Source organism: Mus pahari, chromosome 3, assembly GCF_900095145.1.
Source record: "Mus pahari chromosome 3, PAHARI_EIJ_v1.1, whole genome shotgun sequence".
Taxonomy (NCBI): domain Eukaryota; kingdom Metazoa; phylum Chordata; class Mammalia; order Rodentia; family Muridae; genus Mus; species Mus pahari.
The window spans coordinates 115,628,586-115,642,390 of NC_034592.1; the positions used below are offsets into that span (position 1 = coordinate 115,628,586).

Sequence of the window (13,805 nt, forward strand, 5' to 3'; positions counted from 1 at the left end):
GAAGAGAAGAGAAGAGAAGAGAAAAGAAAAGAAAAGAAAAGAAAAGAAAAGAAAAGAAAAGAAAAGAAAAGAAAAGAAAAGAAAAGAAAAGAAAAGACAGACCAGAGAGAAAGACCTAAGCATCATGGCTCCAGAGGGTTGGGGCTGGAGGATCACTGTAAGCTTAAGGTTGCCTAAACTACAATGAATTCATGATCTACAGATTGAGAAACTCTAAAAGGCAGAACAAACAAGAAAGACCAATCCATTACTCACATACAACCAAGTCAAAGATTTCAAGTTTTTACATTTAGAAACTGAATGTAATGGGAAACCCCTGGGGCTTACATCTGATGTGGAGGACAAATGCCAGATGTAGGGTTATAGGTCCCTAAAGGAGTGGTGGAGTACACTTGACAAACAAGTGCCCCTCCCTTTTCAGGAAGAAAAGAAAACATGGGCAACTGACTGAGAGGATGCCATCTGCATAACTTCCCCAAACTGCCTCCCAAATCCTAGCTACAAAAAATACAGAATCAATTAAAAAAAAAACATGATTACTTACATTGTACAAATATCTGCATCAAAAGAAGAAAACACTATTCTCCTCTTCCCAGAATTTTCTAAAACAGTTTTTAAAATTATATCCAAAAACATATTCATATCAAAATATGTTGATAAGTTGCCATCCCATACTCCATCCTATAAGAAAAGAAATTGAGGGGCTGTGAGACACGCTAGAGCTGCAATATTAGATAAAGCTTCAGCAACAATCAGCCCGACATTTAAAAAATGTAATAACGTGTTTCCCAAAAGCATACAGAATACTATAGTTACAGTTATAAGCAGTAGTGAGGAACTGGTGCTTACCCTCTGTAAGAGCAGTAAGTGCTCTCCAGTCCCAATAGTTAATTAACCATTGTTCTCCTGGACTAGCATAAAACTCCAGAAAACCAGGACCTTACCTTGTCCTTTTTCTACCTATGTTCTCAGCACTCAGAAAATGCCTGCCTTTTATTATCTTCTTTGTAAATATTTCTGGGTCGTGAATGACTAAACCTAGGATTGACAGAAATTTCTTCTACTAAATTTGTATTACAATCTAAAAATAAATGTGTTTAATAATTTTAACATGATGCTTTGATGTAAAAAATAAAAACAAAAAATTAGTGAGAGTTTGACTATTATCTACTTTTTAAATATACCCAGAAACTGTTTTTATTATGTATACTCAGGTCACTTAATATATCAAAACTTGTATAATATATATTTAGCAATTAAAAGTATCATGGTATATTTATTTTGCTAAATAGCAAAGTAAAAAAAGTTTTAAAACAGCAACAAGTTCAATTAATGTCTTTGACAACTCAATTGTTACCACAAAAGACCCTTAACCTATTTATTAAAACTGTGCAAGGCTGGTGAGGTGGTTTGGCAGGTAAAGTACTTGCTACCTAAGTCTGAATTTGATTGATTCAAGTCCACAGTGGAGGACTAAAAGTTGCCTTCTGTCCTTCCCATGCATATCACAGCACACATACGCATATTCACAAATACACACAATAGTTTTTCTTCAATTCTCTTTATAAGATTTATGTATATGACCTATATGCCAGAAAAGGGCATCAGGTCCCATTACAGATGGTTGTGAGCCACCATGTGGTTGCTGGGACTTGAACGCAGGACCTCTAGAAGAGCAGCGAGTGTTCTTTGTCGCTGAGCCAGTGCTTCTTCTTTTCACTCCAGCCCTTCTTTTTTTCAATTCCAAAAGACCCATCAATCAATGTGCTTCAATGAAACAAGATTTCAGTTTTACTTAATCCCATTAAAAAAATAGAATAACAAAAAAAATACTTACCCTGTGTTGGCAAATCCATTTTATTTCTATATTAAATCCTACATTTTCTGGCAATGATTCTAAAACCTAGCGTTGTTTGTTGATGATGAATTGCGTTGTTTTTGGTAAGATGGATGGCAAAATAAGAAAAAAAAAACCACAGAATTACAAATTCAGCTAAGACTATATTACCTATATTACCAATGTCTTCTTGTCTCTGTGAACTGTTTTAATATCAAAAAAATTGTAAAAAGCTACAGATTCAAGCATTGTCTTTGACAACTCAATTATCACCATAAAGACTCTTAACCTGAAACCTTTTCCATCATTCCTTTTTAAAAAAAAAGGATCTGAACTGAGTTATAGGCAGTGAGTTATTGAAGAACCTACCTATTCCTACATCTAACTCTAATATTAACCCCCAACCCTAACCCTAACCTATGTCGTGTTTTCTGAATTATATTTAGGTATGTCAATAAATTAAGATTAAATGAAAACCATCACTTAAGCTTTTTTTAAAGGTACTGTTCAACAAATATCATGCTGATTGACATTTCCCCTCAAGAAAATACACTATACTATTCTGAGGTCCATAAATCAAATGGGCTAATACACACAAAGGGACGCCTGGCATCTCACCAGCATCTACATGGACTTCCCCAAGACTGTCCAAATTGTCTCCAGCTTTTAAATTATCATCATTATTTTAAAGACAGGGTCTCACTATGTAGCCCTAGCTGTCCTGAAATAAACTAAGAAGATCATCAGGCAGACCTTACAGAGACCTGTCTCTGTCTCCCAGAGTGCTGGGAAGAAAGGTGAGACCAGCCAATTTTTAAAATCTTTATACTACTTTTTGCTTTAGACCTTTTCTGAAATGCCCTATTTTCAATAATGAAGCTTCTTATGTTCTCTCCAAACTATAAGTTTTAAACAGTAGCGAAGCCTCTTCCATCATCACATCTCTTCCCCTCTGTGCCCTCTTTTTCCCTTTATACAGAAATATACAAACTTACTATTGTCATCAAATTAGCCCAGTGAGAGAGAAGTCTTACTCAAGTGAACAGTTAAGCTATTCTTTAAATGCAGCACAGCCTCAGGGTTGATAGGCAACACCCACAATCCCAGGTATCTGGGAGGAGGCAGGAAAATGAGGAGTTCCAGAACCTATGCAGCCCAAGCTACATAATAAAATGCTTCAATCACCCCGCCTGCCCAAGAGCACCCATACTAAGCTAACACTGGTGCTGACACTGACAGAGCCCTTTTAGTGCCCACTGAATATAAAAAAATCATTCATGCAAACATATCAATGAAATAGCTTTGTCCAGGAGTCCCTCGAGGAACTTACCATCTTAAGAGAAGGAAATGGCTGGTTTTCAGAAAAGAAATTTTCCTCCTCAGACAAAGATTCTGAAATTTCAAATTATACAAGCCTGGTAAGTAAAATGACCCTAGAGCAGATCTTCTCCCAAATCTTAGGACAGCCTGCACACTGAAGGCATTATCACATTTTTTAGGCTGATTACCTCTGAAGACTTGCACTTAGTATCTTTAACCATTAAGAACCCCATTTTCTAAATAAGCATCTAGCAAAAAGACTAGCTCGTCACTACTTCATTTAAACTTCCTTTGTGGTCCCAAAAGTGATTGTTTTCATGTAAATAACAGTTTAGATGACTCTGTTCTGTTTTTTGGAGACAGGGTTTCTCTGTATAGCCCTGGCTGCCCTGGAACTCACTTTGTAGACCAGGCTGGCCTTGAACTCAGAAATTCGCCTGCCTCTGCCTCCCGAGTGCTGGGATGAAAGGCGTGCGCCACCACCGCCCGGCTTAGATGATTCTGAATAGGAGCTAGTAGTAATTCATCTCTGGGTGGAATTTGGAGTTGTATCAAAGTCAGCTCAGAAATTACAAAGTAAAGAAAATCTAAGAGTTGGGGCTGTAGCTCAGTTGGTAAAGAGATAACCTGGCATGAATGTAACCCTGGATTCCAGCTTCAGGGATGACTAAAACTGGGCATGGCATACACCTGTAATCCCAGCACATGGAAGGCAGAGACAATAAGAAGTTTAAAGTTATCCTTGGATATGTGAACTCAAGGCTATTGTGAGCTACATGAAACTACCTTAAAAACAAAATCTACAGCTACTTTTGTTATCATAATCTCTTAATCCAAAATAGATTAAGCACAGAAGATTTTCCTAACACACACAAACACACACACACACACACACCCAACTCATATGCAGTTCAAATGTATTTTAAAACTAAAATTAAGCCAGGTAGTGGTGGCACACGCCTTTAATTCCAGCACTTGGGAGGCAGAGTTCGAGGCCAGCCTGGTCTACAGAGTGAGTTCCAGGACAGCCAGAGCTACACAGAAAAACCCTGTCTCGAAAAACCAAAAAAAAAAAAAAAAAAAAAAAAAAAAAAAAAAAACTAAAATTAACTAAAAACTTGAATTAAATAATTAAAGGTAAGCCTATGAAGTCACATATTAATTAAGACAACCTTGGTGTCTAAAGTACCTCTTAACCCTTCAAAGGCAGTTACTATGTGATTTTCACAAAGCACATTATTGAGTACCTGTCCTTTGCAGAACACTGTGAAAGTCAGTCTCTGGGACTATGAAACCACTGTCCTACCTTTGAGAGATAACATATTCCAGCTAAAGAAAGGGGGTGCAAAAGCAATGGGTTTCAAGAGGTACATGAATCATTCCGCTCCGTTGGGAGAGGAATATAAAGTGGCACTAAACAGTGATGTGGGAAGCAGGACATTCTGGGAAGACAATGAGGCATGAAGTTGTTCAGTAGTGACTTGCCATCCATCACAGCTAGAGAGGATAGAGTTGATTCAACAACTCCTGGCACTGGAATTTGTACCTGAGAGGCACTCTACTTTGTAACGGTTAAGAATTTTTGGAAAGAACTGACATAAAACTAAGGAAGATGGTGAAATGCATGCATGTAACACCCTTGTTGAAAATCAATTCAGATTTATGAAATTACATTCAGATGGACCAATACTACAGTCATTAAAATGACCAAAGATACAAATGTATCTATGACAATCATAAAACAAAAACAATGCTTCCAAACTAGCACATACGTTTTGGGTCTTTGGTTTTTAATGCAGTCACATGAGAAAGCTGGAAAACAAACAACACAAAATTAGAAAAAAAATCCATAGTTGATGCAAGAAATTACATAGGGTAATTTGAAAAGTTAGCAAGCTAGAACAGACAAAATGTGAGATTACCAGATTAATAATAAATACTATACTTAGCTGTTTATTTAAGTATCTAGTAGGGATGAGATAAGGAATCTTACACAGTAAAGCAAATTATACCAAGATCCTAGTATGTATAAAAACTATACCATGCATGTTTAATGCAGTCATTCTTATGTGCAGAGAGCATTACTAAATCAGACAAATGTAAACCATACTAAAGCTGAAGGGATATTTGCATTGTGTCACTGTTAAATACCTTCAATAACTGGAGTTGGTCAAATGTTAATTCTTTTACTGGGATTTCAAACAATTCAACTGGATCAGCTTCATATTTCTATTAGAAAAAGGGAGAAATAAATCTGTTTTACCATTTTTGAATGCTTGCACTACATGCATCTACAATCTCAATTTACTGAAGACGAGATAGCTGTTAGGTGTCATCACCCCATGCAGAAGAGTCCACTACGGGAGCTCCTGTTCTAGTTTTTCTTTTCCTTTTTTCTTTATATATTTTATTTTTTCCTTGTAGTCCCAGAAAAGCTCATAGCCTTTCACATGCTGGGCAAAGGCTTCTGTTTCTACTGCAGGCAGCCAGAGCCACACCCTGAGCCCCTCCCTAGCTTCTGTTTTTACTGTAGGCAGCCAGAGCCTGGAAGAAAGAGGCATCTGACAGGGAGGAAGCACCAATGGCAGAGCATGATGACAGGCATTACTTTATTATTACTGCCTCCTTCATGCAGTATTCACTTCACCTGCCACTTATTCATGCTACATGCCTAGGAAATCAACATGCAAGTACTATAAGCAATTTAATGCTGCAAATCAATTTCTAATTTTTCTAAGGCTTTTAATATTTAAACTACACTAAAAGTGGCAGGTGCATACGCAAACAATTCTATGAAAATGTGTCTGATTATTTATAAGCAATATTTAAGAACCATGATCTAGCATGTATCCTCCACAGGCAAATCTACATTTTAAAGCCATATCAAATGTTACACTGTAGGAAGTAGCACTCTTTAAGGAAAGAATTAAGGTACCACCAATAAATCAACTCAACATTAAAAGTTATTGCACAAATATATTCACTAGTGAGCATTGATACAAACCTGTGTATGCACAAATTTTTTCTGGAAGGACACACAAGAAACTATTAAGAATAAGGGAATGAGATCAAGGGAAGGGGAAGGAAGATTTGTCATTCATTTCATCTTCTGAACTACTTGCATTTAATGGACATTGGTGAATTGTTTTTACATGAAAATGCTAACTAAAAAATAAAACTCAAGATAAAAATATATACAATTCATTAGTTTCATTCCCCCATTAACTCATTTGGATTCAACTGCACAAGACAGTCTGCTGAAAACAAGGGATCAATAATACTCTTCAATGAGCTATGTTAGAAATAACATTCTCTTGTAGCAAAATAGATGAATCCTCTCCTTTTGCCCCCTGATGTTATTTCACAAAGACAGACGGGTCCCTATCTAGGTCTGTACTGAGAACTACTATCTGCTAAGCAGGGAGCCAGCTATCCTGTCAGATTCTATTGTTCAATAGCAGCAAACTGGCTAACTTTAAACCAGATCACTGAAAATGATACTTAATTTTAAAAAATCCAAGATGAACCTAATTTAAGTCCCTTAGAAAATACCTGGTTTGTGTATATGCTCGTCAGTACTGATGAGTACATTTTTAAAACAGTAACAATAAATTGTCAGGATCCTACATGCATTTTTGGATCTCACTGGACTCTTCCCTGTATCATCACATGTTTCTCTCTTTCCTTACTGCTTCTACTGCAGCTGTGTCTCACTGCTCTGTAGTCCTCAAATTCCTGTATCTCCCATCTAACCTGCCTTGACTGAAAGGCCTTCTGCATACTGATGCCACACCACTCCACTCCACTGCAGCTGTGACAGCTGATTAATTTAAGATTTGAAGCAGAAATAGATGAGAGTCATGGGGAAATAATCCTCTTCTGCCTGAATATTGTATCCAAGGGACCAATACAGATAATACTTGACATGTCCATTCATCACTAACATCAAAAAGAAAATTCAGTGGCACTGATGACCGACTCTAGGAAATCATCCCATCAAACCTATCTCCAAATACTATAAAGGCTTAAGACGAACTGGTAGTAATTCACTAAGCATATGAATCCACCAACTGTAACAAATAGTAAAAAACCAAACACCTTTCATAAAATACATAAATGTCAACATACCCTTTTCATGGTCAAACAGCAGGTGAGATCATGATACACCACAGGCACAAAGTCCTTTGAAAGGTGGACATCAAATTCTACGAATGCTGCACCCTGACAGAAGAAAAGGAAGCAAGGAAGCAGACAACACGTTTCTCAAATTTTTTTAAGGTAAAATTATAATTTTGTACACAAAGCCATTAAAATTTTGTACAGTAAAACCACCTCGTGAATATCTCACTTCAAACTTCTCTAACATGGTTAACTGGTCTCTTACAACTTTCTGTTTTGCAAAAGTACAACTTTTTCCTGGACAAATAAAAGGATGTGTGCTGAGGTATCCCGATCCATTTGCAAACACACTCAGCACTAAAAAACAGTGAGACAGCCTTCAGGAAAATGCCCCTGTCTGTGCACTGACCAGGAGCACAAGACTCCTTCTATATATTACAGCTAAACAGAGCCTCAGGGAGGAATGAGGGGAAGAATACACTACAGAACCTCCTCACTCTGCTCCTGGAATCACCTAATCACAAGAGACCGTTTGCTGGAGGTGGCTCAGGAGTTAGGAGTGCTTGCTGCTCTTGTGGAAAATCCAGGTCCAGTTCCCAGCTCACAAGTCAGGTCACTCAGAACCATCTACAACTGTCACTCTTTTCTTGCCTCAGCAGGTGAGGAATGCACATGATATGCATGCATGTGTGCGCATGTGAAGTCACATTTTCTTAGTTAAAATGTTTTATTTTACATAATCACACATCTGAAAGAAAACTTTACCAAGAGATAAAATGCTGCTTAGTTAGCAACAATAAATTAAAACTAGTTACAAATTATGAACTATGGTTCAGTATACCGTGGATTAGTATATCCTTTCAAATAGAAGACAAAACTACATATTAATTTTTTGGATACAGGATCTTACTGTGCAGCCCTATCTGGCCATGAATTCAGAGATCGAACCTACCCCTGACTCACAAGTGCTGAGATTAAAGATAAGTGGCACTACTAAAAGTTTAAATTACTTTGGGAAGTAAAAATCACTGTGAAAAAAAAAAACAACAGTGGGAAGAAATAAGATGTTATTTACAGGACTGGCGAGATGGCTCAGCGGGTAAGAACACTGACTGCCCTTCCAAAGGTCCTGAGTTCAAATCCCAGAAACCACTCGTAATGAGATCTGACGCCCTCTACTGGTGTCTAAAGACAGCTACAATGTACTTATGTATAATAATAAATACATCTTTAAAAATAAAGATGTTAAAAAACAAAAGAAAAAAAAGAAAAAAAAAGAAAAAAAGATGTTATTTACATGTAAATCTTCATTATAAATCTAAATACAAATACCAAAAGGTATTTGTGCTTCACTTAGAAACATTTTCAGAATAGTTTTCTTTTTATCTGTTAGTAGAAACTGGAAGAGATCCCTGTCTCTATCTCAACAATCTAAAGTTGTTTACAGAAAGAATACTTACATGACTGGCAGCATTTCTTAAAGAAGCGATAGTATTTTCCTGTACTTTAGCTAGCCTGAAATAAAGAATACAGTCATCAGGGACTAGAGGAAAGGACATTGTAGGCAGCCAACTATATCACATCTATATCACATCTATATCACAGTGAAAACGGGACTAATCTTACTATACTTAAAATATGATAGTGAACGCTCTAGGCTGGTATGTGCACTTATTTCAAGCACCAGCTCTGTTACTTACAATGATAGGTTCCACATTAAAATACATAGCTTCCCTGTACTTGAATCTTTTCTTGGAAATAAGTGAGGTGTTTGATAAAGGAAAAAAATCCTTTTCAAGGGAACAAAGAAACTGAAAAGAAATGTACTACTTATAAAGCCCCCAAATGACTTCATACTGGCAAAATATGGGGAACTGGGAATGACTGACACACCAACAGAGTAGACTATATTAAGAAGGAGAGTAGATGGAGGAAGAACTCAATAGGAAATGTTTGATGCTCAAGCCTAAGCACTTGAGTCCAGGTTGCAGCACCCTTGTGAAAAAGCCAGGCATGGCTCTACATGCCTAAACCTGTGGTAGGGTGGTAAGCAGGCACAGGAGGGTTGCTGGGGCTTGCTGGCTGCCAGACCAGCTACACATTCAGTGAGTGACCTGGTGTCAAAGGTGTGGTGTGACATTCCATTATCATACTGTAGCCTAATACCTGTGCGTGCACGCACACACACACACACACACACACACACACACACACACACACACACACACACGTATATAAGGAGAGAAATGACTAACATGGAACTTGAAAGTGCTTCTTACTTAAATGTAAGCTGACCTGGTTTGGAGACCTAAAAGATCATAACGGTAACCACAAGTCCCAAAGCACCTCAGAATCACTTATCTGTTGGTTTAAGTATAGTATAAGTAGTAAGGGACAGCCTTGAGACCAGGCTGGCCTTGAACTCTAAATTCCACTTGCCTCTACAGCCCAAGTGCTTGGATTAAAGGTGTGTGCCACCACTGAATGTCAGAATGATGTGGGGGCTGGAGATGTGATTCGTTGGTTAAGAGCACTTGCTATTCTAGAAGACAAGTTTGCTGCCTAGCTAGCATCCACACTGGATGGCTCACAATAACCTGTAACCCCAGTTCTAGGTGATCTGACATCCTTATATTCCATGAGCCCTGCATACACAGTAATACATATATACACGTAAATATATTATATATGTAACAAATATATATCTAACACAGTTTAAATAGGATTATTTTTTATTAGATATTTTTCTATATTTTGATTCCAAATGTTATCCCCTTTCGTGATTTCTCCTCCGAAACCCTCCTCTCCCTTTCTATTTCCCCCCTCCCCCTGCTCACCAGCCCACCCACTCCCTCTTCCTGGCCTCACATTCCCCTACCCTGGGGCATAGAGCCTTCACAGAACCAAGGGCTTCTCCCATTGATGACAGACTAGGCCAATCTCTGCTACATATGTAGCTAGAGCCATGAGTCCCACCATGTGTACTCTTTGGTTGGTGGTTTAGTCTCTGGGAGCTCCAGAGGTACTGGCTGGTTCATACTGTTGTTCCTCCTATGGGGCTGCAATCCCTTTCAGCTCCTTGGGTCCTCTCTAGCTCCTTCATCAGGGACCCTGTGCTCAGCCCCAGCCCAATGGATGGCTGTGAGCATCCACTTCTGTATTTGTGAGGCACTGGCAGAGCCTCTCAAACAAAAGGATATACCATCTTCTAAATAGGATTAAATTAAAGCCTAGAGCAATGAAATACAACACTGGCAGTTTTACAAAGCTGGGAGGGAAACACAACTGTATTAGGCTGGCATTTCTGTCTTATGAAGTCTACACTGGACTCAATTCCTTGGACTTACACTTCCACAGAAGCATGGCTATGGAGAGAAGAATCACTAAGGACAGTCTTGTCCAACCCTTCCATAGGTGAAGAAACTGAGACCCAGAGGAAACAGAGCAGCTTGCAAGAGCAACAATCAAACAAGTGATGACAAAGAGGCCAAAAAGCTTTCTGCTTTGAAATCTTCCTCCTGGCTTTCAATTTTTAATGTCTTTTCCATTATTCAGGCAGTATATGGAAAAGATTGAACATTATCTCAGAAAATCCATTGTTTCTATTGAAACAGTAATTTCTTTCATCACCACTTTCATTTAATTCTACAGGTAATAAAAGGCACTTTCTGACATTTAGCAGGTAAAATCCCACCAAGTTTGGGCTACTGAATAGTAATCATATTCAAATATAAAACTTACTTGGCAGTTGTGGTTGAGTTCCCTGCACCACGATGTCCAACGTCCAATGGTATTCTTGGTTTCCAATACTTGGAAAATGAAGACTGCATAGAACAACTATATCCGGGTAATGGCTTGATGATGATAAAATCAACTTCCAGAGGAAAGGGGGCATGATTAAAAAGACTGCAAGACCACTATAGGTTCAAAGACATCTGAAAAGTACTTAACAAATTTTGTTAAACAGATCAAGGTAAAATTGATTCAGAGTAAAAGCTGAAAATTCAGTAACTATGCTCCTTAAAGTGTTATTAAACAATGAAAGTAGACAGTTTACTTTTATTCACAATAAAAAATTTGGCGGGCTGGTGAGATGGCTCAGTGTGTAAGAGTACCAACTGCTCTTCCAAAGGTCCTGAGTTCAAATCCCAGCAACCACATGGTGGCTCACAACCACCTGTAATGAGATCTAATGCCCTCTTCTGATGCGTCTGAAGACAGCTACAGTGTACTTATGTATAATAAATCATTGGGCCAGAGCGAGCAGGGACTGAGCGAGTGGGGCTGACAGGAACGAGCAGAGGTACTAAAATTCAATTCCCAACAATCACATGAAGGCTCACAACCATCTATATAGCTATAATGTACTCACATAAAATAAATAAATCTTTTTAAAAATTGGCATAACCTTAGTTTAGTTGTAAGGGCCTATCTGCTTCTCCCCAACTTACCTCTGACTTTGCCTATAGTTTTTCTGGAATTTCTGCTCATGATGGGAAGAGTAAGGATTCCAGCGCTTCTTCCACTCTCAGCAATGGTAGATGACAGGAGGCATGCTGTGCCCACGTGTCCAGGAAGAACATCACCCTGAACTACATGCTCACTGAGATCTTCCTAAAAAAAATGAGGTTCAGGATATCCTGAGTTTGTGTGTGTGGGAGAATGAGATGTTTGGCACGCAAATGTGTGTAGAGGTCAGAGGACAACTTGTCAAAGGTGGGTCTCCTATTATGTGGGTGCCAGGGAGTGAACTCATGTTATCAGGCTTATTAGTAGCACTGAGCCATGCTTCAAACTATGCAAAAATCTATTACATTTTTAATAGATTTAGTTATTAAATGAATGTGTGTGGGGGGGTAAATATACATAAGTACAGTGCCTGTGGAAGCCAGAAGAGGTCAGATTCCCTGAAGATGGAGTTTCAAGAGGTAATGACCTGCACCACCCATGCACAAGAAACTGAGCTCAAGCCACTCAAAGAACAGAAAAGGCTCTTTAACCATTTACCCACCTTTGTGGGCTGCCCTGAATTTTTAAATATTGTTAATTTTCAGCCCCCAAAAACCTTTAAAGTGAACTTGGGAGTCTACAGAAGACAACTGATAAGAAATCTAGGACTAGAACCTAGTTGGTAGGTACTCGCCTAAGTAGTTATGAAGCCCTGGATTTGATTCCCAATAGGAAACCAGACATGGGTGTACATCTCTGCAATCCCAGCACTTGGGAAGTGGAAGCAAGATTGGGATCAGTTCAGGTCATGTTCAACTACAGCAGTTCAAAGCTAGTCTAAACTACATAAAACCCTATCTGAGACAAATGTACACACCATAAAGTCAAGCATAGCGACACACATCTATAATCAAAGGCCAAAGGCCAAAGCAGAGAGTATATTTTTAGTAAGATCTTAAGGTAGATACTAAAGTAATAAAAAAAAAAAATCAACCTCATATTTTTTTTTTACAAATTCCCATCATCTTACAGTTAGATCTCTAATTAAGAAATATGATCACAGAGTAGTTACATTAGATCTTATGTAATAAGAGGCAATCAAAAAGCCTCTCACACACACAAAAAAATCTAAAAATACAATCAAATTGAGTAATTCAACAATAACTTTTAATTATATGTAACAAGTTGTACTTTAAGTCTAAGTCAAGTTTTAAGTCTACCTTGAATTCTGTTGCTAACAAGAAAATGTGGCTAAGTACTACCACTGGGCAGATGTTCTCTTACCTCAGAAGAAAACAGAAATCAGTAGAGGTGGCAAAGGAGCTAGAGGCTACATAATCTACAGGTCAGGCACACCGTGTAGGAAGCAAAGAGCTAACAATCTTTAATGTAAATGCCATTGGGTTGGGACATTAGCAGCACAGATTCTTCAAAACCTTACATTAAGTTTTACTAACTTTTTGGAAGCAAGATGGCTTAGCAGGTAAAAAGCCTGCTATGAAAGCCTAGTATCTTAAGTTATTTTCTATTGTGGAGATAATACACCATGATAGCCTGAAGTAAAGTAACTAGAGGGTGAAAGGGTTATTTCACCTTATAATTCGTAGTTCATCATCCAGAATTGTCAGGATAGAAATCAACACTGGAACCTAGAGGCAGAAGCTCAAGCAGAGGCCACACAAATGCACTGCTTACAAACGTGCTCCTCGTGGCTTTCTCAGCCTGCTTCCTTCTACATGCCATCCAGGCCCACCTGCCCAGGGTGGCACATGTCTATCAATAAGAAAATACCCACAGACATGCCTACAGACTAATCCTATGGAGGCATTTTCTCTATAGCCCTCTTGTTTGTGTCAAGTTGAAAAAAAAAATTTCAGCACATCTGGAAACCTGGGAAAACAGCAGACCTACATATAGAAGGGACCTCCACAGGAGCATGTGGCATACAAATCTCACCAATACACACCCCCACATACACACCATGTAAACACACACAATAAAGATTTTTTTTTTTTTTTTTTTTTTTTTTTTTTTCGAGGCAGGGTTTCTATCTATAGCTCTGGCTGTCCTGGAACTCACT

General features: G+C 38.3%; 1 protein-coding gene across 1 annotated transcript in view; it reads right to left on the reverse strand.

Moving 5' to 3' along the window:
• The window catches only part of Gpcpd1 (glycerophosphocholine phosphodiesterase 1), a 48,508-nt gene that overhangs the window by 6,247 nt on the left and 28,456 nt on the right, over positions 1-13,805 (reverse strand). Inside the window, exons 9-19 of the mRNA XM_029535750.1 lie at positions 11,728-11,890; positions 11,018-11,150; positions 8,737-8,791; positions 7,286-7,378; positions 6,162-6,182; positions 5,309-5,386; positions 4,930-4,969; positions 3,168-3,229; positions 1,838-1,903; positions 545-681; positions 183-213 (exon numbers count right to left, since the gene is read on the reverse strand). Of these exons, the coding sequence (XP_029391610.1) occupies positions 183-213; positions 545-681; positions 1,838-1,903; positions 3,168-3,229; positions 4,930-4,969; positions 5,309-5,386; positions 6,162-6,182; positions 7,286-7,378; positions 8,737-8,791; positions 11,018-11,150; positions 11,728-11,890 (879 nt within the window). The remainder of the gene's footprint in view (positions 1-182; positions 214-544; positions 682-1,837; positions 1,904-3,167; positions 3,230-4,929; positions 4,970-5,308; positions 5,387-6,161; positions 6,183-7,285; positions 7,379-8,736; positions 8,792-11,017; positions 11,151-11,727; positions 11,891-13,805) is intronic.